Source organism: Nannobrachium achirus, assembly GCF_963921795.1.
Source record: "Nannobrachium achirus genome assembly, chromosome: 19".
Lineage (NCBI taxonomy): Eukaryota > Metazoa > Chordata > Actinopteri > Myctophiformes > Myctophidae > Nannobrachium > Nannobrachium achirus.
Window position 1 is genome coordinate 11,781,461 of NC_137826.1, and position 24,331 is coordinate 11,805,791.

At 43.1% G+C, this 24,331-nt stretch overlaps 1 protein-coding gene across 1 annotated transcript in view; it reads left to right on the forward strand.

Annotated features, from left to right (window-relative positions):
- Positions 1 to 24,331, forward strand: part of capn5b (calpain 5b) — a gene marked incomplete at both ends in the record, with an annotated part of 87,451 nt that overhangs the window by 26,713 nt on the left and 36,407 nt on the right. The window contains one exon of the mRNA XM_080749025.1: positions 5,047 to 5,178. Within this exon, the coding sequence (XP_080605151.1) occupies positions 5,047 to 5,178 (132 nt within the window). The remainder of the gene's footprint in view (positions 1 to 5,046; positions 5,179 to 24,331) is intronic.

Consider the following 24,331-nt stretch of genomic DNA (forward strand, 5'->3'; position numbering starts at 1 on the left):
AATGGATTCAGAATCTGGCAACACTGCCATTTGCCCCTGTGGTATAGCTGGCACGGACACCTGTACACACACATGCATACACCTGTACACACACAATGCAGACACCTGTACACAACTGTACACACACATGCAGACACCTGTACAGACACATGCAGACACCTGTACACACACATGCAGACACCTGTACACACACATGCAGACACCTGTACACACACATGCAGACACCTGTACACACACATGCAGACACCTGTACACACACATGCAGACACCTGTACACACACATGCATACACCTGTACACACACAATGCAGACACCTGTACACACACATGCAGACACCTGTACACACACATGCATACACCTGTACACACACATGCATACACCTGTATACACAATGCAGACACCTGTACACACACATGCAGACACCTGTACACACACATGCATACACCTGTGTACACACAATGCAGACACCTGTACACACACATGCAGACACCTGTACACACACATGCAGACACCTGTACACACACATGCAGACACCTGTACACACACATGCAGACACCTGTACGTACGTACACACACACACACACACACACACACACACACACACACACACACACACACACACACACACACACACACACACACACACACACACACACACACACACACACACACACACACATGCAGACACCTGTACACACACACACACACACACACACACACATGCAGACACCTGTACACACACATGCATACACCTGTACACACACACATGCATACACCTGTACACACACATGCAGACACTTGTATACACACAATGCAGACACCTGTATACACACAATGCAGACACCTGTATGTAGACACCCTTATGAGTACATTTTTACCACTCAGGTTGTTTTTACTGTTTATGTCAGGGGTTGCCAAACCTTTTCTGTGCATGACCCAGAAGATACATTTTGTATCTCTCTGGGAGCCAAACTTATCAAAATACTGTATGAATTAACCACTTAAGCCCGATGAATAATAATAAAAGAATAAAAGACAATCTGTGCGTCAAGACAATTCTTTGATAAAAAATTAAAATAATATTAGCTTTTGTTTTTCTATTTTGAAAATGTTTTGAAACAATGAAAAACAATTGATATTTACTCAAGGCTAGAGGGATCAATTGGGTATGGCAAGGTATGGCAGGTGCCATACATTGGCTACGGGGGTAAAAAAAAAAAAGTACTTATTAAAATATATTCATCATGCATGTTGCTAAAGTATGGCAACTTGACTGGTGTCTTGCACGCGCGCAAGACACCAGTCATGTTGCCATACCGTAGCTTTTGCTGAACTGACGCAGCTGCTCACGGCCCATAAAAAAAAGTCAGCGCACTGCATGGCGCTGGCACATGCATGTTGTAGGGTATTCACGAATAGTGATTTTTAGTATTCGAATTATTCGACCTCAAAGTATTCGAATAGTCGAATATTCGACAGGACTGGACAAACTGGCCAAACTGTCAAATATTAAGTAAGAAAGAGGTGAACATTGTTAAAATAGCCGATCTACATGCTCACAACGCCTCGCGTTGCGAGGTGTTGTGAGCATGTAGATCGTCTATTTTCACAATGTTTATCTGTGGAACCGAGTCACATTAAAATGTAATACCTAAAATTCCAAGTGCTTGTCAGGGTGGGGGTCCCCAGTTAAAATATGTTTATTTTGGGGGTCACGGCCTAAAAAGGTTTGAGAAGGGGCATTGACAACTCATTCTTATGACTTCCTATCTAGCCAAGCTTTATAAACTATATATTTTTTAAAGAGAAAACAATAATAAAATAAAAAAAAGCGAATATTCGACTTCGGTGAACAACGTCGAATACTGACTTTGATATTCGAATATTTGGTGAATGCCCTAGCATGTTGTCATGTTCTACTCTGGTGTGCTGGGCGGGGGTGGGCGGGGCTAGAGGGACCACGGTCACAGACGCTGTCCCCAGGGAGCTCTGCAGTGACTGCGTGGCTTTGGCCTCTGAATGATTCTAAGTTTGCTTTTGCCGCAAACAGCCTTTTGCAGAGTCAGCACATTAACTGACCTTGGCGTTGTCCACTGCGTGGGTGAGTGTGTGTGTGTGTGTGTGTGTGTGTGTGTGTGTGTGTGTGTGTGTGTGTGTGTGTGTGTGTGTGTGTGTGTGTGTGCGTGTGCGTGCGTGCGTGCGTCCGTGCGCGTGTGTGTGTGTGTGTGCACATAATCTGAGCATCCAGTTACCTTAACCTGTGTCTTTGCATGTACTGTAGCATCGAACACACATGTACTGGGACACACACAAGATGTAATGCAGAATATTGATGTGTGTACAGTACACACACACACACACACAAGCATGCACGCGCACTCTGCCGCACGCACTCCGTCTCATCCGTGTCTGTTATCTACCTTTATTTGATTGAGCCATGCAAGTGTGTTTAGATAAAGAGCAGTTAAATGATTGGGTGCTTTCCGCTGTTTGGTGAGTAATAGCCGAGGTGCCCATCGACCCATCCTGGCCTGTCTAGCTCCCAGCCAGCCTCATCAAGCAGATGCATTATCCACACAGCACCATTCACACACCCAGGAGAAAGTAGATGCATTATCCACACGGCACCATTCACACACCCACAGACAAAGCTGAGTACATCCTTATGTGAGGCTGCAACTATGCATTATTTTCTAAGCAATTATTCTCTCAATTACTTTTTGGTTTTCATAGTAGTGGAGAATTAAAAGTTAAGTATTGGAAATTGGTACTCAAGTACAAATACCTCAAAATTGTACTTAACTACAGTACTTAAGTAAATGTTTCTCCTTCTCTTTATTGGTACTGTACTCTTGTTTTTTCCTCTTATCTATCTTTTTTCTTACTTCTCTGTAACTTTGTAAATAACTGTATACTGCTGTGCTACAACTGGACAACTGAATTTCCCCCTTGGGATAATAAAGGTATCTATCTAATGTACTTTACTTTACACCACTGGTACGAAAGACGAATTCACTGGGGTTCAGAAAACTGAACCAGGGAAATGTTTATTGGTCTATATTAGAGTGAGCTTTGCAACACACATGGGCCTATTTTTTATTACAAGCTTTTTTACAGGGTTAGGGGATGGATTATCTGGTGTATGTTACAGTGTTTTTGAGGTACCAGTGAGATTGGGACCGGAGCGCTTGTTTTGTAGTTCACCTTATGGGCAGTCCCCAGAAAGAGGCACCACTTGCTCCACCTCGCGCCCAAAAACAAGCACTCCTGGTCTCAATCTCACTGAATCTCAAAAACACTGACATTACCGTATATCAATCCACAAAACATAGAATAATCTATCTAAAATGGGTTTGTTGGCTATAAGTCGTCTCAATGTGGTGAAATGTGTGGTAGGTCTGTTGCATTTATTACATTATCACCTCATCTCAATCATGTGATATAATACAATCACAATTATTTTTGCATAATAGTAAGAATCGTTTGCATTCATCTGTATGAATCTGTTGAAAAATGTTCAAGAAAAATATATGTAATAGCATATCTACAAGCTCACACAACGCTTTGTGAGCTTGTACTGTAGATCGGCCAACTCCGCTATACAGTATATAATGTAGGTTATTAAATATGGACTGTTTTGGCCAAAAAAAGCCTATAGGCCTACTGACAGACAGAGATAAATATGGACAAGCTGTGACTCTTCACATACTAAACTGCAGCCTACGGTCGCAATCACTGCACATGGAGCCAGAGTGTGCCACTACATTTCCTCCTTTTTAGTTTGTTCCAGAGGGTCTTAAGCCCTTATCAGAGTCTGAGGTGAAGAGCTATCACCTCAACTTTTAGGCGATACGCTATCACCTAGAAATGTGATGGCCATCATAGTCACGGACTCACGGTGAAGTCCTATCACCATGCCTCTGTGCCTCTAAAACCAGGGGGCGCACTGATTGGTCTAGATCGACCAATCAGTGAACGGGGTGATGGGGAGATGTCTGAAGGTAAAAACAGATGAGAGATGTCTAGATCCGCGGTTAATGACGTAATGTTGTAGTTTTCTGACTTTAAAAGACTACGCCGCGGTGATAACCCATCACTGCGGACTACACTATGAAGGCTAAACCCTTGGTGTGCGCTACTGTTCCTGCTGCCCCGCATTGTCAGTAACTTCTTTGTATATCGAAGTTATTTTGTCACGTCTGCCATGTGCAATTATTATTTACCTAAGCCTAACAGAAATGTAATTTTTACTTGAATGTTCCCATGCTCAGTGCCAAAAACACAACAATGAAATCGCTAATGGAAATGATTTGCATGACAATCAACCGCCAGCATCCTAAAATGTCATGGTCGTGACGGCCACTGCAGCGCTGAAGTAGGGATGGGACAATAAGCGATATTATCGTTTATCGCGATAAAAAACACTGGTATCGTGGAGATTTAATTTATCGTGATATCGTCCTTTATCATGCACTGGGATCAATTCACCTTTTGTTTTCCGAGTTGCATATCCGGTACCCTCTATAATTGGTAATACGTACTTGATACAGTTTTTGCACTCTCTTAACAAATCTCTTTGCCAAAAAATTGCCGATCTACAAGCTCGTACTTGATAGTTTAGTCTTTGCGACGGCGAGCTTGTAGATCGGCTATTTTTAGGCAAATGTTCCACGGTCTTCCACCCCAGGATAATGGATTTCGATTATTGCGATAATATCATAAATCGCGATTTTTTTGTCACAATAATCGTGATATGAAATGTTCATATCGTCCCATCCCTACGCTGAAGTTGAGCCTCTGCACTCGTGGTGGAGTTGAGACTCTGTGGTGCCACATTAATCTTCTCAGCACCTCCGAGACACCACTTATCAGCCAGCTAGCAGCTCACTCACTCCTTTATCTCTCTTTCTCCGTATCTCCCTCTCTCCTTTTTCCCGCTCTGTCTCTGCCTCTCTCTACATGTGTCTCTCTCTCTCTCTCTCTCTCTCTCTCTCTCTCTCTCTCTCTCTCTCTCTCTCTCTCTCTGGTCTCACTCTGTGTCCCCAGGAACTCTGTGAGGACCCTCATCTGTTTGTGGACGGCATCAGTGCACACGATCTACATCAGGGACAGCTGGGGAACTGCTGGTTTGTGGCCGCGTGCTCTAGTCTGGCCTCCAGAGAATCTCTGTGGTCGAAAGTAAGTGGGAGTGCGCGTATTTGTGTGCGTGTGTGTGTGTGTGTGTGTGTGTGTGTGTGTGTGTGTGTGTGTGTGTGTGTGTGTGTGTGTGTGTGTGTGTGTGTGTGTGTGTGTGTGTGTGTGTGTGTGTGTGTGTGTGTGTGTGTGTGTGCGCGTGTGTGTGTGCGTGTGCGTGCGTGAGTGTGTGTGCAGGGGCGTCACAAGAGGGGAAAAAGTGGGACTGAGTTACTAGGGCCCAAGGTGGAGGTGCCTTAATTACGTATATTGAAAAATATCAATACAATGTGAGTGGATCCTTGTACCCAGGGCCCAGAATTTGGTTTGACACCCCTGTGTGTGTGTGTGTGTGCGTGTGTGTGTGTGTGTGTGTGTGTGTGTGTGTGTGCGTGCGTGCGCGTGTGTGCGTGTGTGTGTGTGTGTGTGTGTGTGTGTGCTCGCGTGCGTGGTTGTGTTATTATACTTGCGAGAGCCAAATATCCCCACAAGTATGATATAAATTGAGAAACAGACGTTTAGTTGTAAGGCCATTTTCACTGTCCCCACAAGAGAAATGGTTAATCTTACTATTAGGTACAGGTTAGGGTTAGAATTAGACATTTAGAGGTTAGGTTTAGGGGTTACGGTTGGAGTTATGGCTGATGGTTACACTGCAGTGTGGCGTACCGAAAATATCTGACCTACAATCTCAGATCGGCTATTTTCCGCTTCAGGGCGTTAAAAATGCAAAAACAATTCAAAATGGAGTTCATAAAATCGACATCCTAAAACATCCATGTCCCCACAAGTATAGCGATACAAACTTGTGCGTGTGTGTGTATTGTGTGTGTAGGTAGGTATAGGTGCATGCATGTGCGAGTGTGTGTGCATGCGTGCATCTCAGTGTAGCTGTGTTCACTGAGTCTACACACGATGGCTCTCTTTGACCAGGTCTTGTCTTCTGAGCTCCAGAATTTGGCACACACATGTTTGGGTGTGAGGGTACATGACAGTATGTTTGTAATAGTATTATGAACATGGAGTCTTTAATTTGAATCATGTAAGGAGTAGCCGAGTATAGGGACCATTTACTGTAGGGAAAAAAAGGTAAACTTTCTTTTCTTTTTGTCTTTTTTATGGTACAATTTTACAATTTACAATTTAGGCAGACACTTTTAACCCAGTCTGAAGAGTCTGAAGAGGTGAGTCTTCTTCAGTCCACGGCGGAAGATAGGGAGTGAGTCTGAGTCTGTAGTTCTAAGTACGACAGGGAGTTTATTCCACAGTTTGGGGGCCAGGAGGGCAAATTGTCTTGGACGAATGGATTTTGGGAGTTTTGGGGGTATGGGGGAGCCGTACCTTTGGCTGCTTTGAAGGTCAGCATCAGTGTTTTGTATTCAGTGCGGGCCGCAACCCGCACAATGGTAATGGCTTTACTGATCTGGCAGTATTATTATTCATCTTGAACTGACATGAATTCAGGTATTACATGCTCATTTTTGTGTACAGGCATTACGTTTGAGATAGTCAAGTTCAGGTGAGGGTTTGTTGTGGTTAAGGTCAGGGACCTTGGGTGGGGGGCGATTAGCCAGTGATATTGTGTAATCTCAAACTCCGTGAATTCTCAGCTTGTAGAATTCAGGTACCATTTAAAAGCCAAGGCCCGTTTTTCAAGTTGTTTCACAAAACCCCAAACTCCTTTAAAGCTGTTTCTTTTCAGACTAAACATGTAATAGCTATGAAAAATATCGACCAAGATCTTTGTCTTTGTGTTTGCTTTTCTTTTCTTCACCATAGTAAAAGGGCACTTTTTCCTCAACAGTCAAAAGGGCAGGGACTCAAGCCCCCTTGTCTACTGTATGTCTGCATGTGCCTGCTCCCTTGGGCCTTAGCTGACACTTCCAGTCCTGTGAAATGGTCCTGCTCAGTAGACTCAAAGTTCTAACGTTACTGTAACTGCAGACGCTGGCATCCATCTGACGGCTCACTGGCATCCATTTGAATCCATGTTTATTGTAAATGTATCTTAATTGTGGACATGGGAAGAGAAAATGGTGTTATATTACGGCCTCCTCTCTCTTTCACTCGACGCACACCATGGACGTGCAGAGAATGTTAGAGAGGCAGGAGATGAAATTCTGTTAAAGATGGGGTGCCATGATTTCTTTCCCCCCTAAAACATGATGATCGGGTATTTTTCCAAAAAGTTTACAGAAATTGTTAAAATTGTGTTTTTATGTGGCCAACCCACCAGCTCATTGTCAGGTGGGTGGTGAGTGACTGAGCGGAAGTTAGCCACACCCAGTGTTGGGTGAATGGTAAAAAGGGAGGGGATGAGTTTATGATACATCTCCGTTTTTCGACTGGGCCTTTTGACTCAGAGGCTTTCAGCTTTCCGGAAGTAACCAAAAATACACAGGGAAAACATGCATAAATTATAACCACACCTGGGTTCTATTAGAGTAATGTTATTAACTCCATAGACACATACAAAACAAAAAAAGTACAAAACTACGGCACCACCTCTTTAAAATAGCTGCGCGATGCGGTGTGAACTTATAGATTTTCAGGGCGCGATCACTTACTCTTTAGCTACTGAAAATGCTGTGTACAACATGGATTTCTACACAGAGGACAGATTCTTTCAACACAAAATTGCAGCGTTTATTTAAGTTCAGGAGAGTTTGGAAAAAGGCAATTCTCCTGAATGCCGGCAAAGTGAACCTGCTTTTTGTTAACCTTTGCACAACAGAAGAGTGAAGCTTTTGGTCATGCTTAGCTTCACACACAGTTGTCACTGTTGTCATGCTTCACATGACATCACAATATGTGACCCAGCATAGCAGAGGGGCAGTCATTTCGGAAAGCAGCTTTAGACCAGCCCTGAAATTACTTTCTTTTTTTCTTTTTTTTTTCTAAAATGTGATAAAGCCACAAAAGCATTTCATAAATATCAGGCTACATTTCACTTAAACGCCAGAGCTTAACTCTGCATGTAAATAAGACCTTTTTTCATTAATGTGAAGAGAAACCTCACATTTTGCAGGTTACATTTCACCTAAAAGGCTGAATTTCTCAGATCTAGGATTTCTGCATGGCATAACTCTATACGCCATCTACAAAACTGTTGGGTCAATCTTCACAACCAATATATCATTTTGTAGCTATGATTTCCAGCTTTCAAATGAAATGAAAAAATGAAAATGAAAAAAAAAATTCAATGACTAGCCCTCAGCTGTGTTCGGACACATATTATAAATGGTAAGACGGAAAGGCAGTTTCCTCGTGACTTGCGTCAGTGCAACACTTGCAATTTCCAAGAATTGCCACTTTCTACTTATTATTAGTGTGGTTGCCAGTAGGGAAACCGGACTATTGTTCTAGTCCGGAACACAAACATTGCGTAAACATAGCCAATCATGAATCAGCCCAAAAAAACGTAGCCAATCATGAAGCAGCAAAAAAAAAAAAAAAAACAAAACATTGCGTAAACATAGCCAATCATGAATCAGCAAAAAAACAAACATTGCGTTAACATAGCCAATCAGGAAGCAGCTAAAAAAAACATTATTTATTTTGGGCTCGCCTGTAAGGCGAGCACACTTTAGATATTGTCGTTATTTCTATACTAGGCAGGCAGTCAGTCATATCAAGTTCTCCTCAAAACTTCGGTTCCTTTCTACTCCTACATACTTAGACAGAAAATGAAAATAAAAACATCAATGTGTTCAGCTTACAGTGGCGAAGTGTGCTATTACTTTTTACAGCAATCAGCCAAATGGTGGCGCTGTAGGAAGCCTTCGAAAGTGCAAACTTTGAACAGGTAGAGCTCATGCTCTGTTTGAGGTACAGCCATGAAACCTGTATACACATATGCGTCTCCTCATGACGAACAACTTTTACCCTCTGACTTTTGACCTCTGACCTTTAGATCTCCCACAATTTGGAATTATATGAAAAACAGTCAAAATCTATCTCCTCCTGGGATTTTCGCGTTGTGCGTACGAAACTTTTTTCACATGAACTTTGGACCAATACGGTCAAATTGATCAACCAGATTTTTTTTAAAGTGAAACATTATTTTTTAATAATTCACTGTATATTGCACTTTTATGCAAATTATTCTTTTGCCTCTAAATCACACATACAAAGTCACACGTTCATGGCATTTGGCAAAGATGTAGAGGGTTGGTCAAAATATCACTGAAACCAATCTTATTCCAATTGGCCAAAGGGGGGCGCTATACGAAGCGTTTGAAAATTCAAACTTCAAACGGGCATAAGTCATGACTTATGGAATGTTTTTCATGCAAAACAAATGCTTGCAATGGATTCAGAATAATTAAAAACCCCTAGTTTTACCCCTCACATCCCACTTAAAGCAGATCTTTTGGTAGTCATATTTTCCTTTATAGTGTAGTGTATAGTAAGTGAAGGTAGGTAGGTCGTTTTCAAAACTTTCCCCTGATGGGATTCCTTGGGACTTTTTTTGCCTCACTAAGGACATCATGAGGATACAGAAACAGTTGAGTTTGCTACTATTGCAATTTGTTTTAGGTTTTTTCATATAATGACTGGACTACAGGAGGAGGGCCTGATTTACATCAAATATCTAAATATTGAATCAAGCAAATTAAAAACTGTTCATGGTGTTCATAAAAGCATGATTAGATGATAAAATGACCCAAAGTTTTTTTGAAAGTGAAATATCCCTTTAAATTGTTACTTCGCTGTCGTCCGGAGACCCACCCAAGTGAAATCCCACCACAGGTTGAGAACCATGCACTGGTCTATAGGCGACATGTACTGTATAGGCTCAACGTAATCAGCCTTGGGTACCGGTATGATATCTTTCTCTGTTCCTGTGCCTTTCTCTATCTGACACAAAGTGAAGTGATGTTGTAATTCTGACCCCAGGGGAGGGACGGGGTTAGAGGGTCATTGCCGTGCAGATGTAATCTTTGGCCGCCTGTCGTTTCTCAGGGTCGCCACATAGGGGGAAGATGGATGATGCAGTAGGAACCCACTACACATTCTGCCCACACACACGCGCACGCAGGGGCGTCACAATGGGGGGGGGGGGGGGGGGGGGGGGGGGGGTAGTGGGTCTGAGTTACGAGGGCCCTCACCTATTTTATATACTTGACTTGAGCTATTGAAAAAATGGCAGATCTACAAGCTCAGAGTGCCGCGCTGCAAGCTTGTAGATCTGCTATTTTTTTTTTATGTGTGCAAATCTTTGAATATATGTAGTTTTTAACGAACATTTGTAACTCAAATTGTGCTTCTGGGGGGTCCCTGGAACTAAATATTTTGAGATGGGGGTCCATGGCCAAATCCATATCATTTTGGGGGTCCTTCACATGAAAAGGTTTGAGCACCACTGATATAGAAACATCGATTTTTCAAAAAAACTTACAAGGATTTGAAATATTCAAAGACTTGCACAAATCTTCAAGATTTTTCAAAAATAGCAGATCTACAAGCTCGCAGCGTGGCACTCTGTGAGCTTGTAGTCGTAGATCTGTTATTTTTCAATTGTTAAAGCACAAAATAATTGAAGTGAATCCTTGTACTCAGGGCCCAGAATTTGGTGCGACACCCCTGCACGCACATGTGCGCACACACACACACGCAAACTGCTACACACACACACACACACACACACACACACACACACACACACACACACACACACACACACACACCACACACACACACAAAGCATCCCTAGAGATCATCTCATCTTGTGACTCTCTCACGTGAGATATGTATTAAAGTCCCTCAAGGCTGGCTGTGTTTCAAAAGGAGACTAGCAAGATTAACACTTTTGCTCTCATTCAAGCCCTACTCCATGTCCTATATTAAAACTGGCTTAAAGGACCATTTCACCTCTGGGACAACCAGATCTTATTTTATTGTTGTTTGGGACACGATCAACACAATCCTGAGTTATTTTTTGTGTTCAATCTGTGTTTTTAGACATCTTAGTATTTCAGCATGCTACAAAGCATCATATGATGCAATTTTGCATCATATGATGTGTGTGCTCGAATCTCCTGGTACCAGTGATGAGTCTAGCTGCCACGTTTTGAACCAATTGTAAACAAATCGATGTATTAGACTTTGGTAGAGACCAGAGTACAGGGCATTACAGTAATCCAATCGAGAATAAACAAGGGCATTTACAACGGAACTCATCATCTCCCCATTAAAGTCAACGGCAACCACACTTGCAATTTCCAATGGCATCTTTCTAGTATTATAGTTCCCAATGCAGCTATGCCCAAATATGGAGTGTGTTGTCTAACCTCAATGTGATGTCATGGCATCGAGCGCAAACAAATCAGTTAGCTGAGTGGTTAGTTCTTTTTTTTACAAGTGAAATCTGAGACATTGTGTCGTATTTTCTTCAGCCCATAGCACAGTCATGTACATGGCTTTGCTGGAAAAGGCACCCAAATGCAGCTTTAACCTAAACCTCTGGTCTACCTCAACAATAGCTCTGGTCCATAGCGTTAGTGGAGTTCTCCCTAATGCTATGTTCCTCTAGCTCCGCTCCGGCTTGGCAAAACCGGAAAGCCGTCTCGTCTGGTCTGAAAATAACAAAAACTGTTTTGCCCCTCACCAAACCAAAGGTATCAGTGGGTAGTTGAAATCTTACTCTACTTAGTGGACGCAATCTGAGCCCCACACCACACATGTAAAATACATTTCTAGGGCAAATGAAAAATATTCCATCGGATGGAGACTCCATTTCTTCTTATTTGTCGTCGCCATCACGGTGCCAAGTAACTCACTATTGCCGCGCAGGTCAGAGGACCGCATTAACAGAGTATTAGTCTTGTTGGGTGTTATTCAGCTCTGCGACATTGGAAGCGCTGTTTCGTAAAAACAGCCTTCAACCAGGAAGAGTGTCTCCATCAGGTGGATTATTTTTCATTTCGCCCTAGAAATGTATTTTAAGCGTGTGGTGGGGGTCTCAGACTGCGTTCACTAAGTAGAGTAAGCTTTCAACTCCCCACTGATACCTTTGGTTTGGTGAGGGGTGAAACAGTTTTTGTTATTTTCGGACCAGACGACACAGCTTTCCGGTTTTGCCAAGCCGGAGCAGAGGTAGAGGAACATAGCGTTAGGGAGAACTCCACTAACGCTATGGACCAGAGCTACATCAACAACTGACGCAAAATAAGCTAATTGACAGTCTGCTGAAGTAGTGCTGGGCATTATGACTTCAAATCAATAGCACAATTATTTCTAACTTTTGTTTGGATCACGATTATTGAAAGATTTTTTAATTTGTTAAAAAAAATAACAGAACTACAAAATCACAACTTGTCCCATCGCAACATTTGTGAGCTTATACATTGGCTATTTTTACTATTTGTATGCCATCATCATACAACAAAGCATAATACAGAGTCAAGTTGTTAATCCGACTAATCAATTAAGTCTTTTTTTTTTAAACTATTCATTGATAGGCCTATACCATATATGAGAAAACATTTTTATTTTTAGGTGGTTGTCGATCTCCAACTCTCAGCTGGCCACAGTGACGGTGACGGTGCATTCCTCGAAGGCAAACAGGAAGTACATAATCTTCCTCGTCTTGAACAGTCCGGCGAGACGATCCTCTCGCCGAACTCCTTCACATTGGCCTCGTAACTGGCGTAATTGGCTCTCCGCCCCTCCACAAGATGCGGGAGGCTCAAGTAAGCTGCTGGGGCCATCAGGCGGGTCAGGTCTGGCGTCCACAGCTGCGAGGTGGCCCGTGATGGAGAGGCGCCCGGCAGCCCATCCCAACCTCATCCCCCAGTGTGAGACACGAAGGGCCTGCTGGGAGAAGTCCAGCTGGTAGACAGCCTCGACAGTCCTGTCCCCGATGCAGGGACGTGCTGGGCCCCTGATTCAGCCCGGGAAAAAGAGTTGGAAAGGCCCTCTTTGCGTGCTATAGAGAGAGATCTCTCTATTGTGACAAGCCAGTGGGCCAATTATTGTACATGAGTTATATTTTGTCGTTGTCGTGTGGAAACCTTGTATGTCCAAAACCGTTTGTTTTGTATTTATCATTTAAAAAAAAATCACACCCGTGTGAAGTGGAGCTGTGTGTGTGTGTGTGTGTGTGTGTGTGTGTGTGTGTGTGTGTGTGTGTGTGTGTGTGTGTGTGTGTGTGTGTGTGTGTGTGTGTGTGTGTGTGTGTGTGTGTGTGCCGATTTGTGTGACATTTGAAGAAAATATGTAGGAAAAGGAGCAAAAAGTGTGTTTTGGAGAAAATTCAAGATGGCGGAAAATCTATCATGGCGCAAATGGGCGTGGCCTATATGGGGAGATGCGTCATGACCCAAGGAATCCAGGGAAAAAATATTTTTAATTTTCCGACCTACGGTTCAAGAGTTACAGGCCAAAACGTAAAGTGGGGTGTTATGGCGCCACCATGCGGCCAAATGACACAATTATTTTTTATTTAATCCTTGAAACCATTATGAACCTCCTCTCCAAGTCTTGAAACTCTAGCCCCTATGGTTTGCGAGAGACAAATAATTGAATGTGAGTTTTTGCGATTGCCATTATAAGTCAATGGGGAAAATTAATTCACTAATAAATTAATATCAATTAAACTATTGAACCTTTCTCTTAGCAAGTTACTAGCCCACTATTCCCGAGTAAGCCGGTCGATTTGACATATGGCGCGAGTGTGTGGTGGCAAAACTGTGGGACTAGTAGCGTACCGAAGTCAGGCTACATACAGACAGACACACAGACAGACAGACACACAGACAGACAGACCCACAAAGCTACGTATAGGGAGCCTGTGTTTCACACAGCTCCAAAAATCACACCCGTGTGAAGTGGAGCTGTGTGTGTGTGTGTGTGTGTGTGTGTGTGTGTGTGTGTGTGTGTGTGTGTGTGTGTGTGTGTGTGTGTGGATCATGTGTACCGATTTTTGTGACATTTGAAGAAAATATGTAGGAAAAGGAGCAAAAAGTGTGTTTTGGAGAAAATTCAAGATGGCGGAAAATCTATCATGGCGCAAATGGGCGTGGCCTATATGGGGAGATGCGTCATGACCCAAGGAATCCAGGGAAAAAATATTTTTAATTTTCCGACCTACGGTTCAAGAGTTACAGGCCAAAACGTAAAGTGGGGTGTTATGGCGCCACCATGCGGCCAAATGACACAATTATTTTTTATTTAATCCTTGAAATCATTATGAACCTCCTCTCCAAGTCTTGAAACTCTAGCCCCTATGGTTTGCGAGAGACAAATAATTGAATGTGAGTTTTTGCGATTCCCATTATAAGTCAATGGGGAAAATTAATTCACTAATAAATTAATATCAATTAAACTATTGAACCTTTCTCTTAGCAAGTTACTAGCCCACGATTCCCGAGTAAGCCGGTCGATTTGACATATGGCGCGAGTGTGTGGTGGCAAAACTGTGGGACTAGTAGCGTGCCGAAGTTTAGGAAGTGCAGGCTACATACAGACACACAGACACACAGACAGACACACAGACAGACCCACACGGCCACGTATAGGGAGCCTGTGCTTCACACAGCTCCAAAAAACAATTTAAACTGTGTGAAAACAGCCGATCTACAAGCACACAACGCCTCGCACCCCGATCTACAAGCACACAACGCCTCGCGGTGCGAGGCGTTGTGTGCTTGTAGATCTGCTGTTTTCACTACTTTTGTGCAATGGCCTTGTATGATGAAGCAGGGCTTTGCTTTGCGAAAAAAAATGTACAAATTTGAAACTTGGAGATACAAGGTTTCTGCCCGACAGTGACGATTTACTTTGTTGGCCGCCCAGCCCCCAAAATGGAACGAAGGCCGACATATTATATTTTGTATTTTTGGAGCTGTGTGAAACACAGGCTCCCTATACGTGGCTGTGTGGGTCTGTCTGTCTGTCTGTCTGTGTGTGTGTCTGTGTGTATGTAGCCTGAACTTCCTAAACTTCGGCACGCTACTAGTCCCACAGTTTTGCCACCACACACTCGCGCCATATGTCAAATCGACCGGCTTACTCGGGAATCGTGGGCTAGTAACTTGCTAAGAGAAAGGTTCAATAGTTTAATTGATATTAATTTATTAGTGAATTAATTTTCCCCATTGACTTATAATGGGAATCATAAAAACTCACATTCAATTATTTGTCTCTCGCAAACCATAGGGGCTAGAGTTTCAAGACTTGGAGAGGAGGTTCATAATGATTTCAAGGATTAAATAAAAAATAATTGTGTCATTTGGCCGCATGGTGGCGCCATAACACCCCACTTTACGTTTTGGCCTGTAACTCTTGAACCGTAGGTCGGAAAATTAAAAATATTTTTTCCCTGGATTCCTTGGGTCATGACGCATCTCCCCATATAGGCCACGCCCATTTGCGCCATGATAGATTTTCCGCCATCTTGAATTTTCTCCAAAACACACTTTTTGCTCCTTTTCCTACATATTTTCTTCAAATGTCACAAAAATCGGTACACATGATCCACACACACACACACACACACACACACACACACACACACACACACACACACACACACACACACACACACACACACACACACAGCTCCACTTCACACGGGTGTGATTTTTTCCTAATGGCCGGCCTGGACCGGCCGGGAATGAACCGGCCGTTCAGGAGTTGTCCCGCCAGCACGTCCCTGCCCCGATGTCCCCGCCGCCTGTCCCCGCTGCCGCAGAGACTGCACCCGCATACACGTCACCTCTATCAGCTGGGGGTCGATCCAGAAAGACAGCTTCAAGTCGGCAGACATGGCTTTCTAACGTCACACTTCAGGGGACTAACTAGGTCAGCGCCAAACTCAAGGCTGGATTAAAAGCGCAATCTGCTGCAGCTGATCTTGACTCTCATTTCTCTCTCTCTTTTTCTTGCTTACCTTTCTCTGCCTTCGTTTCTCTAACTCTGGGTGTCTTTTCACTTTCTTCTTTTCTATTCCTTCTGCTCTGTTTTTGTTCCCTCAGCCTGCTAAGTTAGACACAACCAGGTCTGTGCGCAACTTCACAGCATTAGTCACTGTCTTTACTGTGCACGCGCGCGTGTGTGTGTGTGTGTGTGTGTGTGCGTGTGTGTGTGTGTGTGTGTGTGTGTGCGTGCGTGCGTGCGTGCGTGTGTGTGTGTGTGTGTGTGTGTGTGTGTGTGTGTGTGTGTGTGTGTGTGTGTGTGTGCGTGTGTGTGTGTGTGTGTGTGTGTGTGTGTGTGTACATGCACAACCTGAAGTGGGGGTAGGTGTTGTGGTGGTGATGTCAGTTAGTAGACTTGCTAAGCAAACAAATAATGATCAGTACCACTGCTGTACTGGGATTGCTATCAGGGAATGGTGTACAGCCAATATTGTTCACATGTTCTTTGTGTTGCTAGAGGTGTGGTCAGACTGGTCACATAGATACTTTGCTACTAGCCTGTCAAGCATAAATGATGTCAAAGTGTAACCAGTAGCAAATCGCCACTTTCGGCCAGAAACCTTGTATAGTCCATATTTCTACTTTTTTCTTTTCTTTTTTGTAAATGAATGCCCGTCTTATTTCACCAATGAAATGTATTAACGAGAGCTTGTGCCCAAATATTAACTATATTGGATCCATTGGAACAGTAATTCCAGTAATTTTAATTTGTATTTATTTTTTCGTTTTTAGACATTCAAGGTTTCCAACCAACAGTGACGGAATGTGCCATGGGGTTTGTTACAGCACAAGGGTCAGTCAAGGCAGTCATGGAATAGCAAGCCTAGGCAGTTTGAGTGAACCTATAGTCCCTTTTGCATTAGCGCGAAGTGACAGGTGAGTGGCAGGTGAGAGGTAGAGGCTCGGGCAGGGTAGATCTGTCACTTTTCGCTATTTGTCGTATACAGAGAACTATATAGGGATTTAGTCGTTAAGAAAATATCCCCCCTCTGTTTTTTGTTTTACCAATCGAATCCTAGGAATACCTCTTTTCTCCCAGTGGTCCCCTTTCTTGGAGACTGTGGGGTCCGTATCAGTGAGGGATTGCCATTTCAGTTCCTGAGAGTTTCAAATGGGTTCGACAATCAAAACACAAAAGATATGGTATTCCTCTGTTTTCTTCTGGACTCTCACAGTTATCCTAGAGCAGTGGTTGTCAACCTTTTGAGGCATTACATAATGTATAACCAGTGTTGGGTATCGTTATATCTAACTAACTCGTTAGGTTACTTTAGTTACTGACTTGAAAAACTAATCCGTTAAGTTACTCCGCTACCCAATGAGAAAAGTAACTTAACGATAATATTTTTTCCGTTACCGACAATTAAAACCCACCTGCGAGGACGTTTGGTAAACATACCAGAGTGTTGTGACGGCTGGACTTCAACATGGTGATTTGCATTGACGTTGAACCTCCTCCTTTCTTTCACCAGTAAATCCAAAAATAGTGCGAATACTTCCACAGCCTTACTAAAGGGCAACCTCTCTGTCTCTCTCAAGCCCTGCCATGCACGACTGTAAATTATATGTAAACAAGAAGACACGAGCACAGATAGTTTGTCCCAACTCTTCCTGCTCACTTCACGGAGCTGGCGCTCGCCACCCTGTGTTACACCAGAAGTGGCAACCTATATAAAACTGTCGACTGACAACGCAACCACCACAGACTGCAACACATTTCTGGTCGGTCACCTTTTTTAACAGTCAGTGGCGAGTGGGACGGACCTGGGCATGTCTCCTTAGTCCTTTGACAGAGAGGATGAGGAGCTGCACAGAAAGGACAGGGAAATATAGGTCTTAAATGTAACTAAATAACACCGTTATTTTTGGAAAATGTAACTGGGTAACGATCCTGCTATATTGTAAAAGTAACTCGTTAGGTTACTCCGTTACAGCAAAACTAACGTTGTTACGTAGCGCCGTTACGCCGCTACACCCAACACTGTGTATAACACAGTTTTATTGGGAAAATAGCAGATCTACATGCTCACAACGCCTCGCGTTGCGAGGCGTTGTGAGCATGTAGGTCAGCTATTTTCACAATGTCTGCCTCTAATATTTGAGAATTTGGCCAATGTTTTACTTGACATTTTAGAGGTATTAAAAATTAAATAAATGTGTCACTTTATATACCCTCCATACACTTAAACTTTATGTTGGTTTGTAAACTTTGTGAGAAAACAGTGTTTCACATTAAGCTAATCAGTCTGGGGACCCCCAAAAATAATTTGGGGACCACCCTGGGGATCCCGACCCACATGTTGAGAACCACTGAGGCCTCGCAGGTTTGAGAGTACAGCACCCCCAAGGGTTACAAATGTCATCTGAGATCTCTGTGATGCCGTGTTTTTAGTTTAGTTTAGTTTTCTTTCTGGATCTTTCTACTCCTTGAGAACATTCTCAAGAGATACCTGGCCAGATAGCAGCCTCAATCCATACCGTATGCATTATTTCTGATAAGGCAGTCTAGGGCAGCGCTTCTCAAAGTGGGCTCCCGGGACCCTCAGGGTACCTGGATGTGGTTCCAAATGGACCTTACAGGTCTGGAACTCTTTAGAGCAGGGGTCTTCAACAGGGGGTCCGGGACCCCTAGGGGGTCCTCAGAGTTACTCCAGGGGGTCCTCCAAATCTTTGAGTGATACATTTCTCCTTTTTTATATTAACCACTCGAACCCTAGTGTCCATATTCAAAGAACTTTAGCCAAAAATAGCCGATCTACAAGCTCACAACGCCTCGCAGCGCGAGGTGTATTTTCGGCAAAGAGCTTTGGTGTGGAGGGGAAAAAGAGCAGACCAAGTACAGAGTGAAAGGTCAAGTTTATTAAGTATTGACAGTTCTGGTTAAATATCTGAAAACACAACTTGTCATGAATCAAAAATACACTGATGATTGTGCTGTCAAATGATGAAACTATATGGAATCTATGAAAAGGTTGTGGGGGTCCCTGCTTCATCTCTCTCTCAACTAAGGGGTCCTTGGCCTGAAAACATTGAAGACCCCTGCTTTAGAGGGTTACAGAGAGGGCTTACGTGACATTTATACGTTTGAGAACCACTGGTGTAGAGAGAGAGAGAGGAAACCAAGAACAGAGAGGAGAGACGTGCAAGACAGGGGTCATTTAATTTGACATATCAACGAATCGATTACCGCTTAAGATGTATCATTTATACTTCATTGCACTAGGATTTCATGTTTTGTGCTGGGATTTCTGATGATTTTTTAAAAATGTGCAAAAATATGGACGCCAAGTTGAGAGTGGTTAAAGGGGCTATCACTACTTACTGCTTCACCTATTAGCCAGCTGTCCAAGAGACCCAGACTCCATCCATCAGCAGAACGTCGTTTCCTGCAGAGCCACTTGACAAGAACCACTAAAACCATTTAGTCCGCTCACCTCCTGATCTCCAAGGGCACGGAGCACTGATTCATTTGATTCCAATCCAGCCACTCTACTTTGCAGACGCTTTCATTATGTACGTTCTCATAATGGCCCGCTCAGGGACGTGCTGGGCCCCTGATTCAGCCCGGGAAAAAGAGTTGGAGAGGCCCTCATTGCGCTATAGAGAGAGAGATCTCTCCATAGCGCTGCTGCTACTCAAAGATTTGTCATTTCAGATCATGGCAAATGACAAGCCAGTGGGCCAATTACATGAGTTAGGCCTATATTTTGTTGTTGTCAGGTGGAAACCTTGTATGTCCAAAACCGTTTGTTTTGTATTTATCATTTAAAAAATGATTTAAACTAGTGAAAACAGCCGATCTACAAGCACACAATGCCTCGCGGTGCGAGGCGTTGTGTGCTTGTAGATCTGCTCTTTTCACTACTTTTGTGCGACGGCCTTGTATGATGATGCAGGGCTTTGCTTTGCGAAAAGATTTACACATTTGAAACTTGGAGATATGAGGTTTCTGCCCGACAGTGACAATTTACTTTGTTGGCCGCCCAGCCCCCAAAATGGAACGAAGGCCGACATTTTATTTTTAATCTTTTCCTAATGGCCGGCCTGGACCGGTCTGGAATGGCCTGGAATGAACCAGCCGTTCGGGAGTTGTCCCGCTTTTCCCAATGGCCAGCACGTCCCTGGGCACGCTGTGTTTATACCGATGGATGTTTTAGAAAACCTAATTAAGAGACTTGGTCAAATGGGAGTCACTTGATTATGACTTTCATGGAGTGAATCATGCCACTATGCGCTTCATTGTGTAATCCTAGTAATTGTATTTCACGATATTTCCATGTTTCACAGTATTGCAATTCACACGGTCATAGTTGGAGACCGATTACTGAAGCACTGGAAGCAGCAAGGTCTACCATACTGTAACTCAGTGGCTCCCAAACGGTGTGCCGAGGCACACTGGTGTGTCGTGACACGAGTCCAGGTGTGCCTTGGGATTTTGTAACATTGCAATATATCGTCGTTGTCGGGTGAAAACGGTGAAAAATGTCCAAAACCTTTTTGCATTTATCCCACAACCTTAATTAGAATCGCCCCGTGTGTTTGTGTGTTTGTGTGTTTGTGTGTGTTTCCATCTGTAACTCCACGTTCAGCAGTTGTTCAATTGTCTAAAAAACATAATACAAAAATCAATAACGCATGTACCTTGCCCAACATCAACTTTATCACCTTCAAATGTGTCTCTACTTCTCATAATCCCCAAATGTTTAAAATATTTCCCCAAATTTTGGCCTGTAGGCGGCTTTGTCCTGTGATGCGATTTACATCACAAATGGGCGTCAACAAGCGTCTGTCTGCTTCACACCAAGGGGCTGTAGGCTAGTCATTTTTAAAATGATTTGAACTAGTGAAAACAGCCGATCTACAAGCACACGCGAGGCCAGTGTTGTACCCGAACGCGTTCAAAGAACGATCGTTCATGAACACGTTCATATTTTGGGCGAACGTGAACTGAACGTAATTGTTTTCGCTTGATGAACGATATTGTCGAACGCGGTCATTCTGACGCCCGTGAACGACGTTCGTCGGCGTTCGTCGGCCGTTCATGCGGCGGTCCGCGCCTCCGCGGTTGTCTGTCCTCTCCTCTCTCTTTTCATTCACATGCTCCAATAGAAGCACGCACTGTGTGCCCATTCACTGAGCTGAAGTGTATTCTCTCGGTGGAACACTGTCTTACGGACTAGTATAGCGCTGCCCCTAAACTCCCCATCCCCCCTCCCCTTTCTACACACAACACTTCAGCTCAGTCTGCACTCTGAGCAGTGAGGGAGAGAGGGAGAGAGTGATCTGCCGTCTCTAAGTGAAGCTGTTAAAACAGGATTTCACTCACTGGAATAATAACTGATCATCATACAGTACATCTTATAATATAGTCTAGCCTACTTCTACCTCTGTTCCTGAAATCCGCGATGTTGTTAGGGTGCTGGGTGCTCCAACTTTCTTGGATGAGATGACAGACTGCACGCACGGTAACACTGTCTGCCAGGCATAACGATCGACTCGATCGCCTCATTGAAAATGCGCATTTGACACAGATTTGACCACAGGCAATTACAGCTCAACATTAATAGCAGCTGTTACAAACGCTTGTTTTCTCTGTCTTGTGCACGTGTGTCAACTGTTAAATCTGTAACCAAGATGTCAAATAATTCTGTGTTATATAGTGCAGTGGTTCTCAACCTGTGGGTTGGGACCCCTAGGGGGATCCCCAATTTTATTTTTTGGGGGGTCCCTGACTCCCCAGTTGTTAAGCTTAATGTTAACATTGTTTTCTCACTCAACAATAAACAGATCAACATACTGTATAGGTGTGGCATCTGCACATTTCTAAAGCACATGTTCACAAGCATGTAGATCGGCTATTTTCACAATCAAACAGTCAAACTAATGTAATGCCAACTCCTATAATTCCAAGTGCTTGTCAGGGTGGGGGGTCCCCAGTTCATATGATTATTTTGGGGGTTGCATCCTGAAAAGGTTGAGAACCACTGTAGTATAGTAGTGCAGGTAGGGCCTACTCAGTAGATTCTCTCCACCTTATTTTAAATGACTTGTAAGTTCCACTTCTCAAAGGGGCAACTTTATTTGTCAACCTGAATGGCAAGCCTAATATTATTGTGTTCATGTCTTACTTTATTTAATTCATATTCCTTAGGCCTATTGTATAGATTGCTACACAATAAATGGTAAGGTAAAAAAAAGGGGAAAAAAAAGAAAACATAAATAAAAAATACATAAATAATTTAATTTATATTTTTTGAATAGCCAAAAGTATAAAAAGAATTATGGTTAAAAAAAGAACGAAAAAGAACTAAGTTAGTTCATTTTGGGGAACCATGAACTTTAGTTCAAAATATAGAATCATGAACTAGAAATGAACTAGTTCCTTTTAGAAGTTCTGAACTTGAACTTGAACTAGTTTGTTTTTAAAGTGAACTTTCCCAACACTGCGCGAGGCGTTGTGTGCTTTGTATGATGAAGCAGGGCTTTACTTTGCGAAAGAAGGTACACATTTGAAACTTGGAGATACAAGGTTTCCACCCGACAACGACGATATACAACTATAGAAAAAAGGTATCGCTTTGATGTTACGTGTTGTGAAAGTTTGAACTTTTTATTTGGCATTACATTAGTAAAACCAATTAATGAATACAGGTGTGCCTTGAGATGTGCTTTGGGCACAAACAGTGTGACTGCTGTAACTATTGCAATACAATAAGTGTATCTGAATGTCTGCAGTATGTGTGTGTGTGTGCGTAGTAAGTAGGTGGACGTTGAATTTGTGTGTGAATGAGTTACACCTCTGGCACCGCTAGACCCGGTGAAAGACTGTCACGCTGTGACAATGCCTGTGTGTTGCTCTCAGGTTATTAAAGGTGATACACCATGCATTTAAAAAGTATTTATGTCATATTGTTTATGTCCCAAAAACGTTTTTCAAAAGGTTTGAGGCTAAATTACCACTCCTGAATAGAGAGCCTCTCTCATTTTTGAATGGCTCTCAGAGCATTTCAGCTGCAGTACCACCTTTGGCCTGAACTGCGCCACCCCCCCAAAATCTTTTTAAAAAAGATTTTTTTTTTTCTGGGCCCTGAATTATTGATGTTCAGATCATGGCAAATGACAAGCCAGTGGGCCAATTACATGAGTTAGGCCTATATTTTGTTGTTGTCAGGTGGAAACCTTGTATGTCCAAAACCGTTTGTTTTGTATTTATCATTTAAAAAATGATTTAAACTAGTGAAAACAGCCGATCTACAAGCACACAATGCCTCGCGGTGCGAGGCGTTGTGTGCTTGTAGATCTGCTCTTTTCACTACTTTTGTGCGACGGCCTTGTATGATGATGCAGGGCTTTGCTTTGCGAAAAGATTTACACATTTGAAACTTGGAGATATGAGGTTTCTGCCCGACAGTGACAATTTACTTTGTTGGCCGCCCAGCCCCCAAAATGGAACGAAGGCCGACATTTTATTTTTAATCTTTTCCTAATGGCCGGCCTGGACCGGTCTGGAATGGCCTGGAATGAACCAGCCGTTCGGGAGTTGTCCCGCTTTTCCCAATGGCCAGCACGTCCCTGGGCACGCTGTGTTTATACCGATGGATGTTTTAGAAAACCTAATTAAGAGACTTGGTCAAATGGGAGTCACTTGATTATGACTTTCATGGAGTGAATCATGCCACTATGCGCTTCATTGTGTAATCCTAGTAATTGTATTTCACGATATTTCCATGTTTCACAGTATTGCAATTCACACGGTCATAGTTGGAGACCGATTACTGAAGCACTGGAAGCAGCAAGGTCTACCATACTATAACTCAGTGGCTCCCAAACGGTGTGCCGAGGCACACTGGTGTGTCGTGACACGAGTCCAGGTGTGCCTTGGGATTTTGTAACATTGCAATATATCGTCGTTGTCGGGTGAAAACGGTGAAAAATGTCCAAAACCTTTTTGCATTTATCCCACAACCTTAATTAGAATCGCCCCGTGTGTTTGTGTGTTTGTGTGTTTGTGTGTGTTTCCATCTGTAACTCCACGTTCAGCAGTTGTTCAATTGTCTAAAAAACATAATACAAAAATCAATAACGCATGTACCTTGCCCAACATCAACTTTATCACCTTCAAATGTGTCTCTACTTCTCATAATCCCCAAATGTTTAAAATATTTCCCCAAATTTTGGCCTGTAGGCGGCTTTGTCCTGTGATGCGATTTACATCACAAATGGGCGTCAACAAGCGTCTG